General features: G+C 40.9%; 1 protein-coding gene across 2 annotated transcripts; it reads right to left on the bottom strand.

Moving 5' to 3' along the window:
- Nucleotides 1-884: 884 nt before the first annotated feature.
- LOC142985061 (dipeptidyl peptidase 9) lies at nt 885-23,833 on the bottom strand. 2 transcript variants are annotated; one of them, XM_076132978.1, is made up of 19 exons: nt 23,282-23,832; nt 20,075-20,276; nt 19,362-19,543; nt 18,871-18,968; nt 18,048-18,150; nt 17,426-17,541; nt 16,744-16,870; nt 15,947-16,094; nt 14,926-15,121; nt 14,368-14,477; nt 13,024-13,176; nt 12,111-12,240; nt 11,487-11,582; nt 9,555-9,727; nt 8,801-8,944; nt 7,677-7,755; nt 5,512-5,704; nt 4,721-4,832; nt 885-3,871 (listed from the first exon to the last, which is right to left on the bottom strand). In XM_076132978.1, the coding sequence occupies exons 1-19, from the start codon at nt 23,566-23,568 to the stop codon at nt 3,779-3,781; spliced, it is 2,742 nt and encodes a 913-aa protein (XP_075989093.1). In that variant the 5' UTR covers nt 23,569-23,832; the 3' UTR covers nt 885-3,778. The 2 variants fall into 2 exon arrangements, with proteins under 2 accessions (XP_075989093.1, XP_075989092.1); XM_076132977.1 differs by lacking the exons at nt 885-3,871; nt 4,721-4,832 and having other exon boundaries at nt 5,340-5,704; nt 9,555-9,742; nt 23,282-23,833.
- Nucleotides 23,834-23,861: the final 28 nt, after the last annotated feature.

The following is a 23,861-nucleotide window of genomic DNA, read 5'->3' as shown; positions in this document are numbered from 1 at the left end:
TAACCGATATTTTATTTTAACGCCGATCTAATTAATGCTAATAAATAATGCACTACTTCTCCACTTATTTTCTTGTTCATCTTGTCGAAAAATTGATCCACAGCTACCAGGAGAACATGATTAATTGTGGTTAAACATAAGTAAAAATTGGTTGAGCTGTCCTTGTGTTTAGCGTTTAAAAACACGTTTGAGTTCCAGGATCACATAACTTACGAGGAGGTCTTTTTTAGTAAAAATGTGTTCAAGTTTAGCGCCATCTGTTGAGCAGTAGCTGAATTAGTACAATATTAATAATTAATGAGTTGTAACGACATCTATCGAGCAGTCTCTGAACTAGTACAATGACAATTAATTTAACTGTTTTTTAAGGCCCAGCGCAGACAGACCGGAATAATCCTCGCGCGGTCTCGAGCATTTTCTTTACGGCTCGCGGATGCTCGAGCATGCTCGCGACTGCTCGAGCCTGCGCGAGGAAAACTTTCTAGGTTACCATTCTTCATTAAACAGGCCAGTTTTCGTGAAAATTCGTCAACGATGGTAGACTGGGCCATGATTATAATTGCTCTTTTGACTGAAGAAGAATAAAAATGACGTTCTCTCTCTTTAAACTCAGTAACAACATTGAAATTTTTCGTATGATGCTCGCGCGTCCTCGAGGATGCGCGGGGATACCCGCGCATCCTCGAGGACGCGCGATCATTTTTTGTCAGGTTCAAGCAATTATGCATTTTATTTCAATTAATTTAAAGTTGATTTTCAAGTGAGTTAAAAAAATCCTCTCCGCTGCGCTCCTTTTGGTCTGCGCTGACCCTAAATTAACCGCCGAACTAATGCAAAACCTTATACAGATGTTTATACAAGAGGCGATAAAAAACACACACAAGGATTTTTAAAAACATATATTTTTTATTAATATTAAAAAATATTTACAATAAAAGTAATCGGCTAATACATTTAATAACTAATAGATTTAACGCTAACATATAAAAACTAGCGACATCTCGCGGCGAATATAGTAACATGTCGTTTTTATTTAATTTCAATACTTTATTATCTTCAAAAAACTTTACTTTGAGAAATAATTACAACATTTTTAACAGATTATCTCGAATTATACAGCAAGATATAAGCAGAGGTATATGAAATACACTCACGTTTCGCCATTAACAATGTTAGTACCATGTAATAGGGGGCGAGTCTATTGCCATATACCGGGCACGATACCAAACTGGTTACTATAGAGAATTTAGCCAGATTTTTGGAAATACTATCAAAAAGTAAAATAAAAACAGTTTTTCCATACTTTTTGGTATGAAAGATGTTTATAATTATTATTTAAATCCTGTTTTAGTAAGATTCCGTACCCAAAGATGTAAAAACGGTCTCCTATAACTAAGATTTCGCTGTCTGTCTGTCACCAGGCTGTATCTCATGATAGTTAGAGAGTTGACATTTTAATATTATCGTATGGTTAGTGGTCAACCTAGTGTCAAAGTTGTTCAAGCCCGAAGGCCTTTGACGTGACTTAACGACTGTTATCTTAATTGACAACTAACGAAACCGACTTACATCTGTCAAAAATCAAAAGTTTCTTTCAATAAAGTTTTTTAAAGAAAAGAGTAATTAAAAAACATTTTTTGTTGTATATTGCTTTCATAGTGTGCTATTCGATTCCCGAGTCATGACTTTAAACTTTCGCGTTGCGTTTAATTAATATTATATAAGAATTTTTAAATTAGCGAAAAATGTCTGTGTAACAAGGGCCGAAAAGTCTAGCAAAAACAATAAAATATGCTGTTCGCGTCTTCCTATATAACAATAGTAAAATACAACGCGAAAGTTTAAAGAAAAATCATTGCTGGACTTAAGAATCGAAATGACATACTACTTTTTCAAAAAATGTATTTAAATTAAATAAAAATCAGACTATCGCTTGCACAATTCCATCATAACAGGTCTAGTATTTTTACATACATAGTAGAAGCGTATTAACATAGATTTGAATGCATTCATAATATTGTCGTGGCCGGTATTTGGGTGGCCAGTTTCATTGAAACCGGCCAACTGTAGAGTTTATGCCGAACGGTTATTTTCCCACGCAAGTAGTCACAGGTTCGAACCCGAGGCAACACACCAATGACTTTTCCAATGTGTATTAGAAATAATGATCACTTGTTCCAACGGTGAAGGAAAACATCGTGAGGAAACCTTGCATGTCTAAAATTTGTTAAATACATTTATTGAGGGCATGCAAAGTCCCCAACCCGCACTTGGTCAGCGTGGTGGACTCAAGGCCTAACCCTTCCCTCATTACGGGAGGAGACCCTTGCCCAGCAGTGGGACATTAATGGGTGAAATCTTTTACGAGAACAAGTTTAATACATTTTCATGAATTTACACTGAAAAATTTGGCGCGAACAAAATGGTATTGTCTATATGAATACAAGTAATTTCACTGCATCTGTAGCGCGGTCGGTAGTGTATGCGACTGCCGCGTCTCAGGTTCGAATCCAAGATCGGGTGTAAAAGTCATTTCTTACCCCCTCATGTACAAAAAACGCTATTGAATAGATATATTACCGCTAGTGATAGCCGAGTGGTATAAGTTGACACCTCCCACACCAGTGGTCGCAGGTTCGAATCCGAGGCAACACACCAATGACTTTTCGAAGTTATGTGTGTATTAGAAATAATTATCACATGCTCCAACGGTGAAGGAAAACATCGTGAGGAAACCTTGCATGCCTAAAAATTTGTTTAATACATTTATTGAGGGCATGCAAAGTCCCCAACCCGCACTTGGCAAACGTGGTGGACTCAAGGCCTAACCCCTCCCTCATTACGGGAGGAGACCCTTGCCCAGCAGTGGGACAGTAATGGGTTAAATTTATTTATTTATTTATTACCGCTAAATGTATCTCAGAAACCGGGGGTTAGTCGGTGGTGTATACGACTGCTGCGTCTCAGGTTCAAATCCCGGGTCAGGCCAAAAAGTCTTTTCTTAGTCGATGGTGTATGCGACTGCCATTTCTCAGGTTCAAATCCCGGGTCAGGCCAAAAAGTCTTTTCTTAGTCGATGGTGTATGCGACTGCCGCGTCACAGGTTCGAATCTCGGGTCAGGCTAAGTCTTTTCTTGGTCGATGGTGTATGCGACTGCCGCGTCTCAGGTTCAAATCCCGGGTCAGGCCAAGTCTTTTCTTAGTTGATGATGTCTGCGACTGGAAGGGGTCTCAGGTTCAAATCCCGGGTCAGGCCAAAAAGTCTTTTCTTAGTCGATGGTGTATGCGACTGCCGCATCTCAGGTTCAAATCCCGGTTCGGGTCAAAAAGTATTTTCTTAGTCGATGGTGTATGCGACTGTCGCGTCTTAGGTTCAAATCCCAGGTCAGGCCAAAGTCTTTTCTTAGTCGACGGTGTATGCGACTGCCGGGTCTCAGGTTCAAATCCCGGGTTAAGCCAAATAGTATTTTCTTAGTCGATGGTGTATGCGACTGCTGCGTCTCAGGTTCCAATCTCGGGTCAGGCCAAATAGTATTTTCTTAGTCGATGGTGTTTGCGACTGCCGCGTCTCAGGTCCAAATCCCGGGTCCGGCCAACCCTTTTCTTAGTCGATGGTGTATACGACTGCCGCGTCACAGGTTCAAATCCCGGGTCAAAAAGTAATTTTCCTAATTTTCTTCATCATATTTGTAATTTTTGATGTTATCGTATGGTTAGTGGTCAACCTAGTGTCATAGTTCGTGGGGTCATGTATCACGGATAAAGTATGGTATAGTTGTTAAAGGTTTTCATGTAGGAAGTGTAAGAGTGTCGCTTCGTAGTGCTTCGCTGCGTGCATCGCGCGAAGCGAGTGTCTTTCACCTGGGTATACCTGGAAAATATATAAATATTTCTAAACTACTGGAAATAATTAAGCTAAAAATGAAAATCAAAATTTTTGGGCATTTTTCAACAGGCCGTAGTAGTTTTGAGAGAAATTGTCGTAAAGGAAATAAAAAAAAGTTTTTATTTTTTAAAAAACAACTCCCGCACTAAGAATAATTGCTCTTATGTCGCGGGGACTTTTACAAATATACACACAACGGACACACAGTACAAGCAGACCCGAAACAATAATATAATCGTACAAATAATTGCTCCGTGTGGGAATCGAACCCACGACCTCCCGATGCAATGGTAGCGGCGTGGCGACCTAAACCACTGCGCCATGGAGGCAGCCAAATTTTGACGCGGTTTTATACATAGGGTGATTTAAGAGGAAGGTTTCTGTGCAAAAGTTGTGAAATATTTTTTTTTTATAAAATAATTGTTTAAGTCGGATGAAGCCGGAGCGGGCCGCTATACGGGCCATTTCAAACATGCTAACTAAGTCATGTCATTATATCGGAGTCGCTCACTACACATTGTCACATTACTATTTTCTTTTGATTATGACGTAGTGAGCACGATTGTAACGGCCTGATTATCTATACTAATCTATACTATAATATTATAAAGCTGAAGAGTTTGTTTGTTTGAACGCGCTAATGTCAGAAACTACTGGTGAAAAATTATTTCAGTGTTAGATAGCCCATTTATCCAAGGCTATATGCTATATAACACGCTATGACCAACAGGAGCAGAGTACCAGTAAAAAATATTCTCTCTCTTATGTGACGCAAGCGAAGTTGCGCGGATCAGCTAGTAGCAGTATATTTAGAAGAGACTATGTGTATATTACCTGTACTCTATGAGGTTTTCCGAGTCGTACCAGCTCGGCGGTGAGCGCGGCTGTGTGACAGAAGTGTACGTTCTCATCCGCTAACCCGTGAATTATGAGTAGACGACCTTCCCTGAAAGTAATACATATTATATAATATTATGTCTGTCGTTCTCGAAGGCAGGTTACGCCAGGAACGAACCTCGAAGGTATGAGTATGTATGGCGATATATTATATCATATCACGTTTGTTGTTCTTGAAGGGAGAGGTATACTCCCGAAAGGATCCCCGAAGGAACCTTGATCGACTCAAGCCGAACAAGTGCAGTATACTGACAGATGACCAGTATTTGCGGGATGTGTCCCGGAATAAAAAAAATACTAGTTTTTACAAAGCTGCGATACTACAAGGAGTTTTATTTGTGACCAAAACTCTGATTCCATTCGTGGCCCTAGAAATGTCCACGGAATGATCCACCTAAATCTGGTAACCTTATTTCCGCCTTGAATATGGGTCGTAAGGATCTATACTATACATGTAGCGCTCGGTGTAGGCCGTGTCGTAGAGCCGCCAGCACATAGTGACGTCACTAGTGTCTGTATAGTGTATAGTGTACAGTGTACAGTGTACAGTACATACTGGTCAGGGAAGAAGGGCGCGTGAGCCAGCACGCTGGCCCGCGTGTAGGCGTGCGGGGCCCGCGCCGGCGCGCCCATGTAGCGCTCGGTGTAGGCCGTGTCGTAGAGCCGCCAGCACATAGTGACGTCACTAGTGTCTGTATAGTGTATAGTGTACAGTGTACAGTACATACTGGTCAGGGAAGAAGGGCGCGTGAGCCAGCACGCTGGCCCGCGTGTAGGCGTGCGGGGCCCGCGCCGGCGCGCCCATGTAGCGCTCGGTGTAGGCCGTGTCGTAGAGCCGCCAGCACGTCACCGGCGCGCCCGCCACGCACACGCGGAAGATGTTGGGCCGCGTGGCCAGCGCCAGCAGCGACAGGTAGCCGCCTGATGACAAACAGACTGCTGTGAAACGTATTCACTTCGCGCTCCGAAAGGACGAACAATAGCCTTTACACACACACTCTTGTAGTGTGAGCGCAACTCTACCCAGTACTTAATATACGACGTTCAAACCATAAACATGTGTATCATTGAGTCATCATTACACTCCATCGCGCATGAAACTATGATCGCGTGTGAAAGTGTGCACGGCCTTGAGTCACACACGCTAGCCAACGTGTGACGTGTGAAGGTATGCCAAAGTCCCCCAGGACTCAGATACGGATACTCGATCAGTAGCACTCATCTGTGTCACACATACGTAGCACACATCAGTATCTCATCTGTAGCACACATTCGTAGCTCTCATCTGTAGCACACATTCGTAGCTCTCATCTGTAGCACACATCCGTAGCTCACATCCGTAGCACACATTCGTAGCACTCATCATAACACACATCCGTAGCACGCATTCGTAGCACTCATCATAACACACATCCGTAGCACGCATTCGTAGCACTCATCATAAAACACATCCGTAGCACGCATTCGTAGCACTCATCATAACACACATCCGTAGCACGCATTCGTAGCACTCATCATAACACACATCCGTAGCACGCATTCGTAGCACTCATCATAACACACATCCGTAGCACGCATTCGTAGCACTCATCATAACACACATCCGTAGCACGCATTCGTAGCACTCATCATAACACACATCCGTAGCACGCATTCGTAGCACTCATCATAACACACATCCGTAGCACGCATTCGTAGCACTCATCATAACACACATCCGTAGCACGCATTCGTAGCACTCATCATAACACACATCCGTAGCACGCATTCGTAGCACTCATCATAACACACATCCGTAGCACGCATTCGTAGCACTCATCATAACACACATCCGTAGCACGCATTCGTAGCACTCATCATAACACACATCCGTAGCACGCATTCGTAGCACTCATCATAACACACATCCGTAGCACGCATTCGTAGCACTCATCATAACACACATCCGTAGCACGCATTCGTAGCACTCATCATAACACACATCCGTAGCACGCATTCGTAGCACTCATCATAACACACATCCGTAGCACGCATTCGTAGCACTCATCATAACACACATCCGTAGCACGCATTCGTAGCACTCATCATAACACACATCCGTAGCACGCATTCGTAGCACTCATCATAACACACATCCGTAGCACGCATTCGTAGCACTCATCATAACACACATCCGTAGCACGCATTCGTAGCACTCATCATAACACACATCCGTAGCACGCATTCGTAGCACTCATCATAACACACATCCGTAGCACGCATTCGTAGCACTCATCATAACACACATCCGTAGCACGCATTCGTAGCACTCATCATAACACACATCCGTAGTACACATCCATATTCTAAATCCGTACCCTATTGCAGCGCCATATCGCCGAAGAAGCGTTATGGCGCGCTATTAAAATAATGACATTTTAATTTGATATTTTCCTAACAATATGCATCACAATAAAAAGAATACAATTTCTACTGAGTATTTTAACGTCTACTAAGTAATAAAAAATGATTTTTATAACCTATAGTAAAAAAAATCCACTATAAAGCAGTGATAGCCGAGTGGTATAATTTCGCGCCTCCCACGCAAGTGGTCGCATCTTTGAACCCGTGGCAACACATGAACATGAACAATGACTTTTCCAAGTGATGTGTGTATTAGAAATAATGATCACTTGTTATAACGGTAAAGGAAAACATCGTGATGTAACCTTGCATGCCTAAAATTTATTTAATACATTTATTGAGGGCATGCAAAGTCCCCAACCCGCACTTGGCCAGCGTGGTGGACTCAAGGCCTCCCTCATTACGGGAGGAGACCCTTGCCCAGCAGTGGGACATTAATGGGTTAAATTTATTTATGTTATAACGGTGAAGGAAAACATCGTGAACTTACCATAACTCCAGCCGTGAATAGCAACTCGTTCCATATCTATACAGCCGGTCTCTTTAGCCAGCCATTGTAGGACCTCCACCTGTGGACAAACGTATATTTTAATTAAAGTGGTCTTACTGTCCCACTGCTGGGCAAGGGTCTCCTCCCGGAATGAGGGAGGACTACGATCGTTTACCCAGTAAGGGCCACTTATAGGAAAGTACCCTAATCACTCCGGTCAAACGAATCACCCCAAAACTTGCTTGTTCATATTACGACCATATAGCGACTTCAAGCCTTATGGTCACTATTGAAAGGCTGTATCACCTCAAATCACCAAAAAGAACTGAATTACCCCAATCACCCGGTATCACCCAAACACCCCCAAGACCCCTATGACTCTAAAACACACTAATCCCGAATCATGCTTAAACGCTAGTATCACCCCAATCACCCAAACGCTTCCAAAACACACCCAAACACCCCGAATCACCCTAAAACACACCAATCACCCGAATCACCCCAGTCACACAAACGCACCCAAGACCCCCCAAATGACAATAAAACACACTAATCACCTCGAATCATGCTTAAACGCTCATATCACTCCAATCACCCCGAATCACCCCAATCACCCAAACGCACCCCAGTCACCCAAGGCCCCCAAATCATCCTAAATACACTCATGACACCCAGAATCGCCTAAAGCACACCAATCATCCCGAATCACCCCAATCCCCCCATAATTACCTGATCATCGAGCTCTATCTGTCCGAGCTTGCCTTTAATGGCGGCCTCCCACGCTCGGCCGCGGTGCTTGGAGCCGCGCGAGTCCACCGCCACCACGTTGAACCCGCGCGCCGCTAGCATGTGCATGTACTCACTCATACTATGACCATATAGAGACTATAGGCCCTAGGGTCACTCTAGAATGACCGTATCACCTCAAAACACTGAATCACCCCAATAATCCCAAATCACCCCAATCACACAAACACATCCAAGACCCCCTAATGACAATAAAACACACCAATCATCCCGAATCATGCTTAAACGCTCATATCACCCCAATCACCCAAACGCCTCCAAAACACACCCAATTACCCCGAATCGCCCTAAAACACCCCCAATCCCCCCATAATTACCTGATCGTCAAGCTCTATCTGTCCGAGCTTGCCTTTAATGGCAGCCTCCCACGCTCGGCCGCGGTGCTTGGAGCCGCGCGAGTCCACCGCCACCACGTTGAACCCGCGCGCCGCTAGCATATGCATGCGGAGTTGTCTGATACCCTGGGAATACGACAATATACTAAAAAAACAATATAATTATTAGGTCGGGGAAAGTCTTTTCGCATTATAGTATGTATGAACTTGTAATAAAATCTTTTCTCTACACAAAAAAGCTCGATATTTGGGCACCTCACGAGCTCACTGAAAGAAACCTAATGAACCGTGTACTCATTTGTGATTCCCCGACCTAATACATACCTATTTACGGTGGAAAAAAAAATATGAATCAGGGAAAAACTAGTCTAAATATTGAACATTATCTTAATACACTAAAAGGAAACATGCTATTATTTTTGAAGAAAGAAAAAACTGCGTTCAACCTTTTTGGATAATTTTATATCGTTAAAAAACGGGTTAAGTCACCATTAGCGCGGTCATTCCACAGATGGGTGACCGCAAAGAGGTATACGAGCTGAGCGTATCAGTGCTAAGGAGGGCACGAAAAAGGCGGTCCCGGTTGTCAATTAAGATAACAGTCGTTAAGCCACATCAACGGCCTTCGGAGCTTGAACAACTTTGACACTAGGTTGACCACTAACCATACGATAGATAGTAGGTGTGTGCGGCTTGAAACTTTGACACTAGGTTGACTAGCCATAAGGTCACGTACCTTATAGCTGTTGGTGACGGTCTGCACCTCGGGCCCCCCGTACACGTGCAGCACGGTGGGACTGCGCCCCGCGCGGCCGCAGCGCCACAGCGTGCAGTAGGCCGTGGCGCCGCACGACAGGCGGGTCGAGTAGATGGCCGGCGGGGGGATCTCCGATATACTGAGGGACCTTTCTGTGGACAAGCGACCTATTGTTTAATTTTAGTTTTTTATGTATTAAAGGTTACTTATATGCGAGTGTTCTTAGACACGTTTCATAAAAATCGGTTGAGCCGTCAAAAAGTTGTAGGTGGTGAAAGTGAGGGGAGGAGAGGAAATTTACTCGTTTGGGGTCTCAAATAGCTTCGTATGATGAGAGAGTTGGTGGTGGGAATATTAGAATGGCTTAACCTAACTAGCCAATATACAACGTGTCCCAAAACTCAACGTCAAAACGAAAACCTGAGCTAGGCCGAGTTGTGTTGGCTCTCAAAAAATATTTAAAAAAAATCTATTTCATGTAGTTTCAAAATGACAACCATTTTTGAAAATTAATGAGTTTAGTCTACTGTGGCTACAAATGACTTCTTTTCTAGTACTTTTTTTGTGTGGAGTATTCCTAAGTAACGCTACTACAAATTTCAATTCATTATTTGCACACAACTTCATTGAAATTTCTGAAAATATCCCTTTTATGGCGAACTATGCCTTGAAAATATTTCATCACTCAACTTTGACAGTCTGTCCTGAAAAATAATTGTACAACGCTTTTTCGGCATGTACCCTTAAAAGTTGGCGCATTTAATGGGCTTTCGAAAATGGTATAACACTTATTAAACTATTTCATAGACGACGAGAAAATAATAAAAATCTTAAGATAGTCGATATTTAAGATCGTCATAAAACTTTCTCAAAATTATTCTAATGTCATCTAAGCGTTCTTTCATTCTTAAAGAAGTCATTTGTAGCTACAGTAGACGTTAACTCATCAGAGGGTGGCAATTTGCAAAAATGGTTGTCATTTTGAAACTACATGAGATAGATTTTTTTCAATATTTTTTGAGAGCCAACACCACTCGGCCTAGCTCAGGTTTTCGTTTTGACGTTGAGTTTTGGGACACGTTGTATAAAAAGTATGAAAAAAAAAATAAGTATAAAATCGGGGTTTTTTATATTTTTAATTTAAAATTATGTTATTATAGGGGTAGGCAGAGATCAAACACCACTTGGTAGGATCCTTACAAACTTCCCTTGCTATCACATACATACATGTTGTCATACAGTATATTTATCTATAAATAATAATAAATAAATTTAACCCATTACTGTCCCACTGCTGGGCAAGGGTCTCCTCCCGTAATGAGGGAGGGATTAGGCCTTGAGTCCACCACGCTGGCCAAGTGCGGGTTGAGGACGTTGCATGCCCTCAATAAATGTGTTAAACAAATTTTAGGCATGCAAGGTTTCCTCACGATGTTTTCCTTCACCGTTGGAGCAAGTGATAATTATTTCTAATACACACATAACTTCGAAAAGTCATTGGTGTGTTGCCTCGGGTTCGAACCTGCGACCACTTGCGTGGGAGATGTCAACTTATACCACTAAACTTATTAAACTATTATAGATAAACTTATTTATCTATACTAATATTATAATCTATACTAATATTATAAAGCTGAAGAGTTTGTTTGTTTGAACGCGCTAACCTCAGGATCTACTGGTCCGATTTGAAAAAATCTTTCAATGTTAGATAGTCCATTTATCGAGGAAGGCTATAGGCTATATATCATCACGCTACGACCATTAGGAGCGGAGTAGCAACGATAAATGTTACAAAAACGGGGGAAATTATGACCCATTCTCTCTTAGGTGACGCAAGCGAAGTTGCGCGAGTCAGCTAGTACATTAAATTTATGTTAATTATATTTTAATTACACTATTGTCTGTACATACCTCTGACTAGTGATCCGTTTTCGCTGTCTGTGTCATCACCATCTCCGGACCGGCTGTCCCACGATCCGTTGAAACTCCGTGAGTCCACTGAATCAGCTAAAAAATAGACAATACAATTTTAGTCCAATACTATTTATATAGCCCGCACTAGGCCAGCGTAGTGGACTCAAGGCCTAACCCCTCTCTCACCCGGGACTAATATTTGTGTGATGAGCACGAGTATCTGTTCTGAGCTTGTTAATGTATCTATAATAAGTACATATGTACTAGCTGACCCGCTCAACTTCACTTGCGGCACATAAGAGAGAATGGATTCAATTTCTTCCCATTTTTGTAACATTTTTTACTGGTACTCTGCTCCTATAGGTCGTAGCGTCATGATATATAGTTTACAGCCTTCCTCGACAAATGGGCTATCTAACACTGATAGAATTTTACAAATCGGACCAGTAGTTCCTGAGATTAGCGCGTTCAAACAACAAACCTTTCAGCTTTATAATAATAGTATAGATTTAGAAGTATATAAGTATGTTTATCAGTTATTTGGTTACAGTACAAGCTCTGCTTAGTTTGGAATCAGATGACCGTGTGTGAGTTGTCCAATGATATTTATTTATTATTTACCTGAAGGAGGTCTATCAGTGATGGTCCCTTGTACGAGCAGTCTCGGTGTCAGCCAGGGAGTGATCCTGTATACCCGAGTTACAGGCACGCTGCTTATATTTGAAGATGTTATCACTGCCATTGTGCATTCCTACAACAAATAAAATTAGTATTAAATATTGAAGTTGACTACCAGTTAAATAAGGTACTCTTAATCATCATCAGTTTAGCCTTTCTTCCAACTATAGGTCGGGGAAAAAGTCTTTTCGCATTATAGTATGTATGAACTTGTAATAAAATCTCTTTGGCTTCAAGAATCACAAATGAGTACACGGTTCATTAGGTTTATTTCAGTGAGCTCGTGAGGTACACAAATATCGACTGACCTCCACAACACAGTTATCTGAGTTATGACACAATACTCTTTGGTAAGACTGGTAACTACTAACTAGGTTTTTCTGTGCATATGTGACCATATTATAAATATCTAGTTCCTCTGTGTTTCGGAAGGCACGTTAAATTGTGGGTCCCGGCTGTAATTTTCAAAGATCTTTAACAGTCGTTAACAGAAGTTAGAAGCTTGAAAGTCTGACAACCATTCCTACTTAGTATCTTGTTATAACCCAGGTAACTGTCGTATAATAGACAGTCGCTCCATGTAAAATACTGGTATTCAGCTGCATCCGATGAGACTGGAAGCCGACTCCAACATAGTAGGAAGAAAGACTAAGCCATGATAACGATGAATAGGGTAGTTGACTACCAGTCAAATCAGCTACTCATTATGAAATGTCAAAGGCATATTTTATCTATTCAATAGTGTTTAAACTAATATGAAAAAAAACGCTATTGACAAGATAAACTACCGCTAAATGTACTCAGAACCCGGGCATTAGATACACAAAGTTACATAGCGCTTATTATGTACACTTACATCATCTAAATCCACAGCACAAGAATGGCCGACGGTAGTGAGTAGCTGTACAGCGTGGGGCCGCGGCGGAGACAGCGGGGCGGAGTACAAGTGGCGCTCCAGTGGCGTCTCGCGGAGCCCTACGAAGTATACTTGAGAGTTCTTGATGTCCACCTGTGAGTTAGAATATTACATTAATAAAATGAATAAATGTCAATCTAGGTAACTTTTAATAAAACGATAAAAATGTTTATTTTAGTTTTGCAAACTTTTATCAATTGTGTTGGTTTCATCCATACTAATATTATAAATGCGAAAGTAACTCTGTCTGTTTGTCTGCTACTCAATCACGCCTAAACTACTCAACCAATTTGCATGAAATTTGGTATGGAGATATTTTGATACCCGAGAAAGGGCATAGGCTATATATCATCACGCTACGACCAAAAGGAGCAGAGTACCAGTAATTAATGTTACAAAAACGGGGAAAAAATTCACCCATTCTCTCTTATTGGACGCAAGCGAAGTTGCGCGGGTCAGCTAGTATAAAAATATAATCGAAACTAGTTCATGTTCCCACTGTCAATGTTACCCAAATGATTCAAAGTTACCCAGGTTACCCTGTACCGAAATGTACGGGCATAACTTTTGAACAACTAAGCTTCTTCTTATCGTATGGTTAGTGGTCAACCTAGTGTCAAAGTTGTTCAAACCCGAAGGCCTTTGACGTGGCTTAACGACTGTTATCTTAATTGACAACAACCGGGACCGACTTTTTACGTGCCCTCCGAAGCACGGAGACGCCCAGTTCATATACCACTATGCTGTCACCCATCTATGGAATGACCGCGCCAATGTTTGCTTAGCCCACAGATCGTTTACCGAACGGTGAGCGCAACTGGCTATAGACGCCTCAAATGTACAGGCATAACTTTTGAAGAACAAAACTAAATTATTATAATTGGTAGTAGTTACTTCCATGCAAGTGGTTGCAGGTTCGAACCCGTGGCAACACACCAATGACTTTTCCAAGTGATGTGTGTATTAGAAATAATGATCACTTGTTATAACGGTGAAGGAAAACATCGTGATGCAACCTTGCATGTCTGAGAGTTGTTTAGAACAGTTCTTGAAGGTACGCAAAGTTCCCAACCCGCTATTAGCCAGCGTGGTGGACTTAAGGCCTAACTCCTCCGAGCTGAAGAGTTTGTTTGTTTAAATGCGCTTATCTCAGGAACTACTGGTTCGATTTGTAAAATTCTACCAGTGTTAGATAGCCCATTTATCGAGGAAGGCTATAGGCTATGTATCATCACGCTACGACCAATAGGAGCAGAGTCCAGCAGTGGGACAGTATATACTCACCCATATTTTCCTGGCCATAACCTCCCATTCGCCGGCTGTTAAAGGTTCCTTCTTCAATACATTGGGACCATATGCGTTGCTTTCATCTTCTGAAATCATCTCGATCAGGGCTGAAACAAAATTGTAACCTGAAGCTTAACTTATAGAATATAGGTAAGGGTGTATAAGGGGAGTGGGCAAGCGTGGGCATTGGGCAATTGTGGGAAAGACAATCGTGGTAGACAGTGTCAGAAAATACAAAAATGTTTGGGAAAAGCGTGGACTTAACTAAGACAGTGTTAGGAGATTGTGGGGCGCCATTAGGCGACCGTGAAAAGATGTTGGACAACCGTGGGTAACAGTAAAGTTTTGGGCAGCCGTGGGCAAGCTCTAAAAAAGTCTGGGCAAGCGTGGGCACCTGTAGAAACGTGTTGGGCAACCGTGGGCAAGCTCTAAAACTGCGTGGGCAACCGTGGGAAAACCTTAAAAAGGTGTGGGCAACCATAAAAATGCGTGGGCAACCGTAAAAAGTGTTGTGCAACCACTAAAAAGGCGTGGGCAACAGTGGGCATAACTTACAAGGCCTGGTATCGCACGCGGCGTGCTGCAACAGGCCGCAGGTGACCAGGTACAGGTGCAGATGGCCCGTCTCCTCGCTGGCCCAGATGAAGGACAGCTCGGTGCTCTTGGACGGCAAGAAGTGTAGTATGTCGTGTACGTTGATCCACGCGTCTGGCGCTGTTTCTGTTATTAGTACTTGTATGTCTTGGATTAACTGGAACAAGAGAAAGAATATAAAATTTTATCGTATGGTTAGTGGTCAACCTAGTGTCAAAGTTGTAAAGCCTAGCCTTTGACGTGGCTTAACGACTGTTGTCCTAGCATACAACAACCGGGACTGACGTTTTACGTGCCCTCCGAAGAACGGAGACGCTACGTTAAAATACCACTACGCGGTCACCCATCTATAGAATGACTGATGTGCTATGTATATTAGAAATAATAATCACACATTCCGGTGAAGGAAAACATCCTGAGGAAACCTTGCATGCTTAAAATTTGTTAAATACATTTATTGAGGGCATGTAAAGTCCCCAACCCGCACTTGGTCAGCGTGGTGGACTCAAGGCCTAACTCCTCCCTCATTACGGGATGGCAAGGTAACAGATTATATTCCTGGGCAGGATACAATATACAATGGTATTTTCTAAACCAATATTATAAAGCTGAAGAGTTTGTTTGTTTGAACGCGCTAAACTCAGGAATTACTAGACCGATTTGAAAAATTATTTCAGTGTTAGATAGCCCATTTATCGAGGAAGGCTATAGGCTATATATCATCACGCTACGACCAATAGGAGCAGAGTACCAGTAAAAAATGTTACAAAAACGGGGAAAAAATTCATCCATTCTCTCTTATGTGACGCAAGCGAAGTTGCGCGGGTCAAACAAACAAACTCTTCAGCTTTATAATATTAATATAGGTGAGCGAAAGTAACGGTAACGAAACCGCGCTGTATGAGCTACCCAGCTTGTATTTGGCAAGGTAACAGGTTATATTCCCGGGCAGGAAATAATGTAATTTATATAATATACTCACAGGTTCCCCGCTAACGGGCGGCACATAGTGTGTGTGTGAGAGACAGTCGGGCACGTGCTCGTAGCGCGACGTCGTTGAGAACTGCGACAGTGGTATTAACACCAGCTCCAGACGCTGCTGCTTGCGGTCCAGCAGCTGGACCCACACGCTGGAAAGAAGGAAATAAGTAGTTAGTAAATAATCTTGTATGAGTCCTGATTTTACTGCCTCCGTGGCGCAGTGGTTTAGGTCACCACGCCGCAACCGTTGCGTCGGGAGGTCATGGGTTCGATTCCCACACGGGACAATTATTTGTGCGATCCACAAATAATTGTTTCGGGTCTGGTTGTGCTTTGTGTCCGTTGCTTGTATGTTTGTAAAAGTCCCCGCGACACAAGAGCAATTCATAGTGCGGGAGTTGTCTTTAAAAAAAATAAAAATGAATGAAGTGAAATGATTACGTCGTCTAGGATTCTAGGTCTGACAAAGGATTATTATTTTTTTCGGGTAAAAGACTATTGATCTTTTCGAACTTATATTGATGTATTTTCAATAGTAGCCCAGATTTTGCTAAGGTTAAAAGGTAGGTAAGTTCAAGTCTGAAAATATTCTGTGAATAAACCAATAGCACTTAAGCCAACCTGAGGACCGAACCTGCGACACCTTTATCAGCAGTTGCACCTCATGGGCACAGATCTCTGAAAATTCTTAACAGAAAAACTCACACCCAACTTTTTGGCTCGACCCAGGATTCGAACTCGAGATCTCTGCACGGCAATCGCATACACTATAATACCATAGAGACACTTAATACTCACTGTTGTCCGTCTGGCGTCCAGCCCACCCTGGCGAGGTACTCGAACCAGGGGAAGGTGTCTTTGAGCGGCTGTCTCAGCTCGTACCATCTGATGTCCGTCACCTCCATGGAACCGTTGCTCATGTCACCTGGTCATCAAAATAAGCATAAAATACTATTATTTGTTCTGGTCTTTTTAAGACAACTCCCGCACTAAGAATTGCTCTTGTGTCGCGGGGACTTTTACAAATATATAACGCAAAGTACAACCAGACACGAAACAATTATTTGTGGATTGTACTAATAATTGTTCCGTGTGGGAATCGAACCCACGACCTCCCGACGCTATGGTAGCTGCTAAACCACTGCGCCATGGAGGTCGGATTATTCTTTCAAAATATTTACCGACAAGTCGTCGAGACCACAGACGAGAGAGAAGTGTTTGTTTTAACGCGCTAATCTCAGGAACTACTAGTGCGAATTGAAAAATTATTTTATTGTTGGATATCGCCTATTATTAAGGACGACTATAGGCTATAACATCACGCTACGACCAACAGGAGCAGAGCACCAGTAAAAAAATGTTTCAAAAACGGGGAAAATTGTGACCTATTCTCTCTTTTGTGACGCAAGCGAAGCAGTGCGAGTCAGCTAGTCTTTTATAAGCCCTAATTTAGTGGGGCCCTGAAGCCCTATGTACTTACAATGTTCAGCGGCTTCCTGGTAATAGTCCAGCACGGTCGTAGGCGATGCCTTCTGTAGTCTGAAAGTGACTAGCTTCAAAGATGACTTCGCGTTAGGCGTGCCGGCGCGGGGAAACCTAGAAATATAATAACAATTTAAATATTATATGTTAAAAAATACATTCTCAATTAGTTGATTTAAAATAGGCCAGGAAACGAATATCTTGCGATCATTTTAAATTGATTTTAGTAGTAAAATCACTCCTGTCAAGTCCTGTCATATTTGATGGTGTATGAAATACACCCACGTTTCGCCATTAACAATGTTAGTCCCATGTAATAGGAGGCGAGCCTATTGTCATATACCGGACACGTTACCAAACTCCGGGCTACTAGTGAGAACTTTTCTCATTTAATTCATATAATTTACTTACACTATTTAAATTGTATAATTTTATTTTTTGCTACATTACTTAAGACTATCAAGCCATTAAAAAAAATCTAATAACTAATTACACGACTCAGGAATCGAACCCGACACCTTTTAACCAGCACTCTTACACACTACCACTCACACCTCATTCATCATCACACACATAAGCAATCACCACTAAGAAATAGAAACAGATGGGTGAGCGCTCACCTGAACTCCTCAACCTCCCCGCTGCTGCTCTGTGATGAGGGAAAGCTGAAGATTTTGACCTCACTCTCGTCCACCTCTTCGTACACTATTCTGTATACGTCGTCTGAAAATAAAATATATTTTTATTTTTGTGTTTTTTGCAAGTAAATTAGTGTTTGTAAAATTTTATCACAAGTTATTTCTGGGATATTTTAATAATGTGAAAATGCATAAACATTGGATCTTTCACTTTCTGTCTATAATATAACCAACTTACCCCCGGTTTCTGAAGTACATTTAACAGTAGTTTATCCATTCAATAGCGTTAAAACCCATATAAAAAAACGCTATTGAATAGATAAACTACCGCTACGACCGACGTATACGAATATTGGATCTTTCACTTTCTGTCTATAATATAACTAACTTGCCCCCGGTTTCTGAAGTACATTTAACAGTAGTTTATCTATTCAATAGCGTTAAAACTCATATAAAAAAAAATCTATTGAATATATAATATTTGCTATTGAATACTACCGCTAAGACTGCCTCCGTGGCGCAGTTGACTGCCTCCGTGGCGCAGTGGTTTAGGTCGCCACGCCGATACCACTGCAACGGGAGGTCGTGGGTTCGATTCCCACACGGAGCAATTATTTGTGCGATCCACCAATAATTGTTTCGGGTCTGGTTGTACTTTGTGTCCGTTGTTTGTATGTTTGTAAAAGTCCCCGCGACACAAGAGCAATTCTTAGTGCGGGAGTTGTCTTTTTTAAGAGAAAAAAAAAAAAAAAAAAAAAATGTACTCAGAAAGCGGGGGTAGATTTTGAATGGATTAATGTCTAACCTTCAGCCTGAGGTTGCCACCAGAAGCCAGTATATCTGGAGAACTCCTCCTGGGTCACGTAGCACGGCACACCTGCTTGGCGAGGATCGTCTGCTAACCTGAAACATGGACATACATAGTGTTAATACTTGGTTAGAAGACTAGGGTCCCTGACCAGGGTACAATGGTGAAATCCAGGTCTAAATTCTCTCTGATTGCAGGAGGAGACCGATGCCCAAAATTTTTATAATTCCGTATGAATGGTAAAAACGGAACCCTATTACTAAGCCTTCGCTGTCTGTCTGTCCGTTTGTACTTACGTATGTACAAACCCGTACGTACGTACCCGTTTTATATACATTACCCTAATTACCCTAAATATATATACCCTATCTGTGGTCTTAAAATTTTACGAAGACTGGTCCAATAGTTTAGCAGTGAAAACTTAACAGACAAACAAACATTATATTGACATATGATTTATTATATTACTAAAACCACAAATGACTCGCCTATCAGGTTCATGTCCCCTACACGCATAAGTCAATCTGGTCGGTCGTCTCAGGTGTCCCCCGGCGAGCCATATGTCCCCCCTCGCGGCGTGCGCCACCAGCTCCGGGGCGCGCGGACACATGGCCGGGGTCAGGGGCGCTCCCCCGCCCGTGTTCAGCGACCGGGGCACTAGGGGCGGCGCCTGGAATAAATGAAAAAATATATTTTAAGTATAGTAGATCGAATTATCAGTGAATATATATCAAACTCTTCCATTACTGACTGACTGATGGACAACACACAGTCGAAACTACTGAGCGTACAAACTTGACATTTGCTATGAACATTCCTTAGAAAGTGTAGCACAAAGAGAGAATTTTTGAAAATTCCCTTTTAAGTAAAAAGGGTGAATAAAATCAGTTGCGATGCAAATAGGCATTTGATTTGACGTATTCTTTCGCTCTTAGCCCTGTGAAGCGGAAAACCGACACGACTAGTGAGAAGTGAGACGCAGGACCGAAGGCTTTACAGGCTCTCTGAGACACGGAAGTTTACAACGTCAACTCCAGACAATTTACTTAGCATTTCTTGACAGAAAAACCTAACCTGGGATTCGAACCCAAGACCTTTACGTGGCAACTACACTACCGTCAGCGCCACAGATGACTGTAAAGATTATCTTTTAAAACGTAGCATAATAAGTATTTATTTCTTTCACAAAGGAGACACATACCTGTCCAAGCCCCTCATCAGCTACAAACAGCGACGAGGCACAAGGGAACATGATCCGGCCAGTATGAGGGTGCAGCTCGTAGGACGCGATGCCCCACGCGGCCACCCTCTGTCTCTCCCATAGCAGCTGTTCCTCGCGCGACCACTTGCCTGAGGTCACGCCTAACGCTACGTTGGATTCGATGAGCGGCTTCCAGTCTAGTCTGTAATAAAAAATAGATAATATAATAATATTATTGAACAACTAGCTGACCCTGCAAACGTTGTTTTGCCATATAAATTATTAAAGTGTTACTTAGGGGTATGAAGAATAGATGTTGGCCGATTCTCAGACATACTCAATATGCTCACGAAATTTCATAAGAATCGGTCTAGCCGTTTCGGAGGAGTATGGCAACGAAAACTGTGACGCGAGAATTTTATATATTAGATTCACACACGGTCATTTGATTCCAAACTAAGCAAAGCTTGTACTGTAACCAAATAACTGATAAAAATGCTTATATACTTCTAAATACGTACTTATATATTTAAATTGCAAAGGCTCAGAACATATACTTGTGCTCATGACACAAAGATATGTCCCGGGTGGGATTCGAACCAACCATTTTCATTAGTTGTGACCGCGTAAACCACTGCGCCAATAAATAGGGTTATAGTAGGCTTGAAAGATGATATTATAAGTGAGAGTGTGCGACTAGTCCAGTAAAACTGACACTATTTTGTCCCAATTCTCTTTTGGTGGGAGGTGTCCCAACTCAATGAGTCTAGTGGTGAAATACCATGATTAGAGTTTAATCTATACTAATATAATAAAGCTGAAGAGTTTGTTTGTTTGTTTGTTTGAGCGCGCTAATCTCGGGAACTACGGGTCCGATTTGAAAAATTCTTTCAGTGTTAGATAGCTCATTTATCGAGGAAGGCTATAATAGGCTATATATCATCACGCTACGACCAATAGGAGCAGAGTACCAGTGAAAAATGTTACAAAAACGGGGAAAATTGTGATTCTCATATGTGACGCAAGCGAAGTTGCATGGGTCAGCTAGTATACATATGTACAGTACAGTTTTAGAGATTATCACAAACAGTTGTTGCACACTTTACATTATACTATGTAATAATATAAATAAATACATATGTAAAGGGATAAAGACTAGTAAACAAGGGTCAATGCCCTATGATGTAATATAAAGAGATTTATATAATATCATGTGTGAGATAAGCTTGTGATTAGGTTTAAGGCTAATTTCACTTGTTAATAACAATAATAAATATCACTAGCTGACCCGCGCAACTTCACTTGCGTCACATAGGAGAGAATGGATCAAAATTTTCCCCGTTTTTGTAACATTTTTCAGTGGTACTCTGCTCCTATTGGTTGTAGCATAATCATATATATAGCCTATAGCCTTCCTCGATAAATGGACTATCTAAAACTGAAAGATTTTTTCAAATCAGTTCAGTAGTTCCTGAGATTAGTGCATTCAAACAAATAAACAAACTCTTCAGCTTTATAATATTAGTATAGATTGGGCAACTTAAACACGGTCATTTGATTAACTGTCCCGCTGCAAGGCAAGGGTCTCCTCCTATAATGAGGATGGGGTTAGGCCTTGAGTCCGACAAGCTGACAAATTGTGGTTTGGGTTAAAATATGCGTTATTTTATTCTGTTTGGGTGTGAATATACAAATTCATCAAAAAGAATAAGCTGTTATTTTCTTGCAGTTGTTCCATACAATATATAACATAATTTTTGTTATTATTCTTCATTCACATGCATATAATACAAATATTGTATGCATGAATAATTAACACATAATTTAACTTTTTGAAGGACATTACTAATTGTTTTAAACCAAAAGATATTGTTTAAAATATTTTATTTACATAATTACCCCAATCGTTGTATTTTATTGTTTATTTTTGAGTAAATTTGTATTTAAGTATACATTTACAACTTGTATTTACAATTTGTATTTAATCACACCTTTTTCCCATAGAGGTATACAGGGGCTAAACAACACCCAACTTGATACAATCCTTACAAACTTCCCTTGTCTCATTCACAATAACAAATTTAATGAAAATCACCTTTTTATTGTTTCTCTGAAATAATATGATCACGAAATAGTCATATTAATCTAAAGGAAACAGGTTACAGGAAGAATTAAACAGAAATATTTAATTTTATGTACAAAATTAATGATGTCTGAAGTTTTATACAATTGATTATGATCTATAATTCCCACAGAATTTTATGAAGGTCTTGAACAACTAACTTGAGGAAAAAGTTTATAAAACCATAGCAAAAGACTGCCTCAATCAATTTTATTGAGATAGCCCTAATTTTGATGGTAATGGTCCTCATTCCAATGGTATATCTATTTTGGATACTCAATTTTTAATAAGTTCGTAGCCAGTCGAGTCAACTGAGTAGCCATACCATGTTTTGTGAATTCGAACTTTTGTTACAATTTTGATATTCAATACTTTCAATAGTCAAATGCCTAGTTTCTGAGGTACATTTAGTGGCAGTTTATCTATTCAAACTGTCATGTTTATATGAACCTTAACAATAAAAGTTGTTTAGCCAATTTTGAAACAAGGTTTACAATAGAAAAAACAACATATAACCTAACTTTAGACCAAAAAGTACACAGGCAAGTCTAAATTGATGATTGTTTTGCAACTATTTTCCTGTACCCAAAAGCAAACACCACTATGAACATTTTTATTTCCTTGTGATAACCATAATAAAGAGAGTCTCATTGTCTTTGCCTAAGTTCAAGCCTCCATAGTAACAAACCATAATTGTTTAACTTTATCTTCTATTTAGACATCAACTTTGTGATAAACAACACAACAGCTGTCTTATTGACAACAGCTGAGATTTAATCCAATAATTTGATTAAGAATAGAGAAATATAGGGAATAAATGAGTAACACATGCAACAAGGTTACATTTCTTTAGATAAAACATATGCACATTCCAAAACATAGTTATCAACAAAAGAAAGTTCACAATGAACTGATAAGGCAATTTATTATTGTATTAATACTTTATGAAGTAATTTATCTTGATTTAAACACATAATTAGTGCATGAGAATTTTCCAATGGCGCGAAAACATGATGCCTAAATTAAATATCTATGCCAAGACATAAACCTATACAGCCTTTGTTAAAAAAAAAAAAATGTCATACCTGGAATTACTTGGTTGTTGTGATGGAGTAACATCTGTGTATAAAAGTGTTATCTCCCATCCATTCTGAGGGTTCCTCAAGAAATATATCCTCGTCTTCCCATTGCCAAGTTTACGAAAACTTATAGCAAGTGGGACCATAGTCGACAGACATGATAATTCTTTTCGTAAATCGTGAACTGCCTGTCTAACTTCCGCCCAGGAGTATCGTTTCGAAGGCGGACGGATATATTCTCCCGACGCCGCCCCATCTCCAGCCCCTCTCACTTCCATAATATCAGTTTCCATTAATTTATACTCCACCGAAAATCAATTTTTTTCCCTTCTCAAATTTTTATTCATGATGTAACAAAGAACGGTAAATGTGTGCACTTTGACACGTAATTCGACTAATTTAATGAATATTTAAATAGCGAGCTCATTATAATAATGAATTATAATGATTTAATTTTTGTTTTACTAAAAATAGGGCCAACACACTCGTTTTTTGACTTTTAGTTGTCTTGCCAAATGGTCGCTGACCGATCGCGGTTCTACTACTGGAACACAGTACGTTTACATTTTTCATTCGAAGTAAAACT

The sequence above is a fragment of the Anticarsia gemmatalis genome, chromosome 29 (assembly GCF_050436995.1).
Source record: "Anticarsia gemmatalis isolate Benzon Research Colony breed Stoneville strain chromosome 29, ilAntGemm2 primary, whole genome shotgun sequence".
NCBI classification, from domain to species: domain Eukaryota; kingdom Metazoa; phylum Arthropoda; class Insecta; order Lepidoptera; family Erebidae; genus Anticarsia; species Anticarsia gemmatalis.
This window is presented reverse-complemented; position numbering and strand designations above follow the sequence as displayed.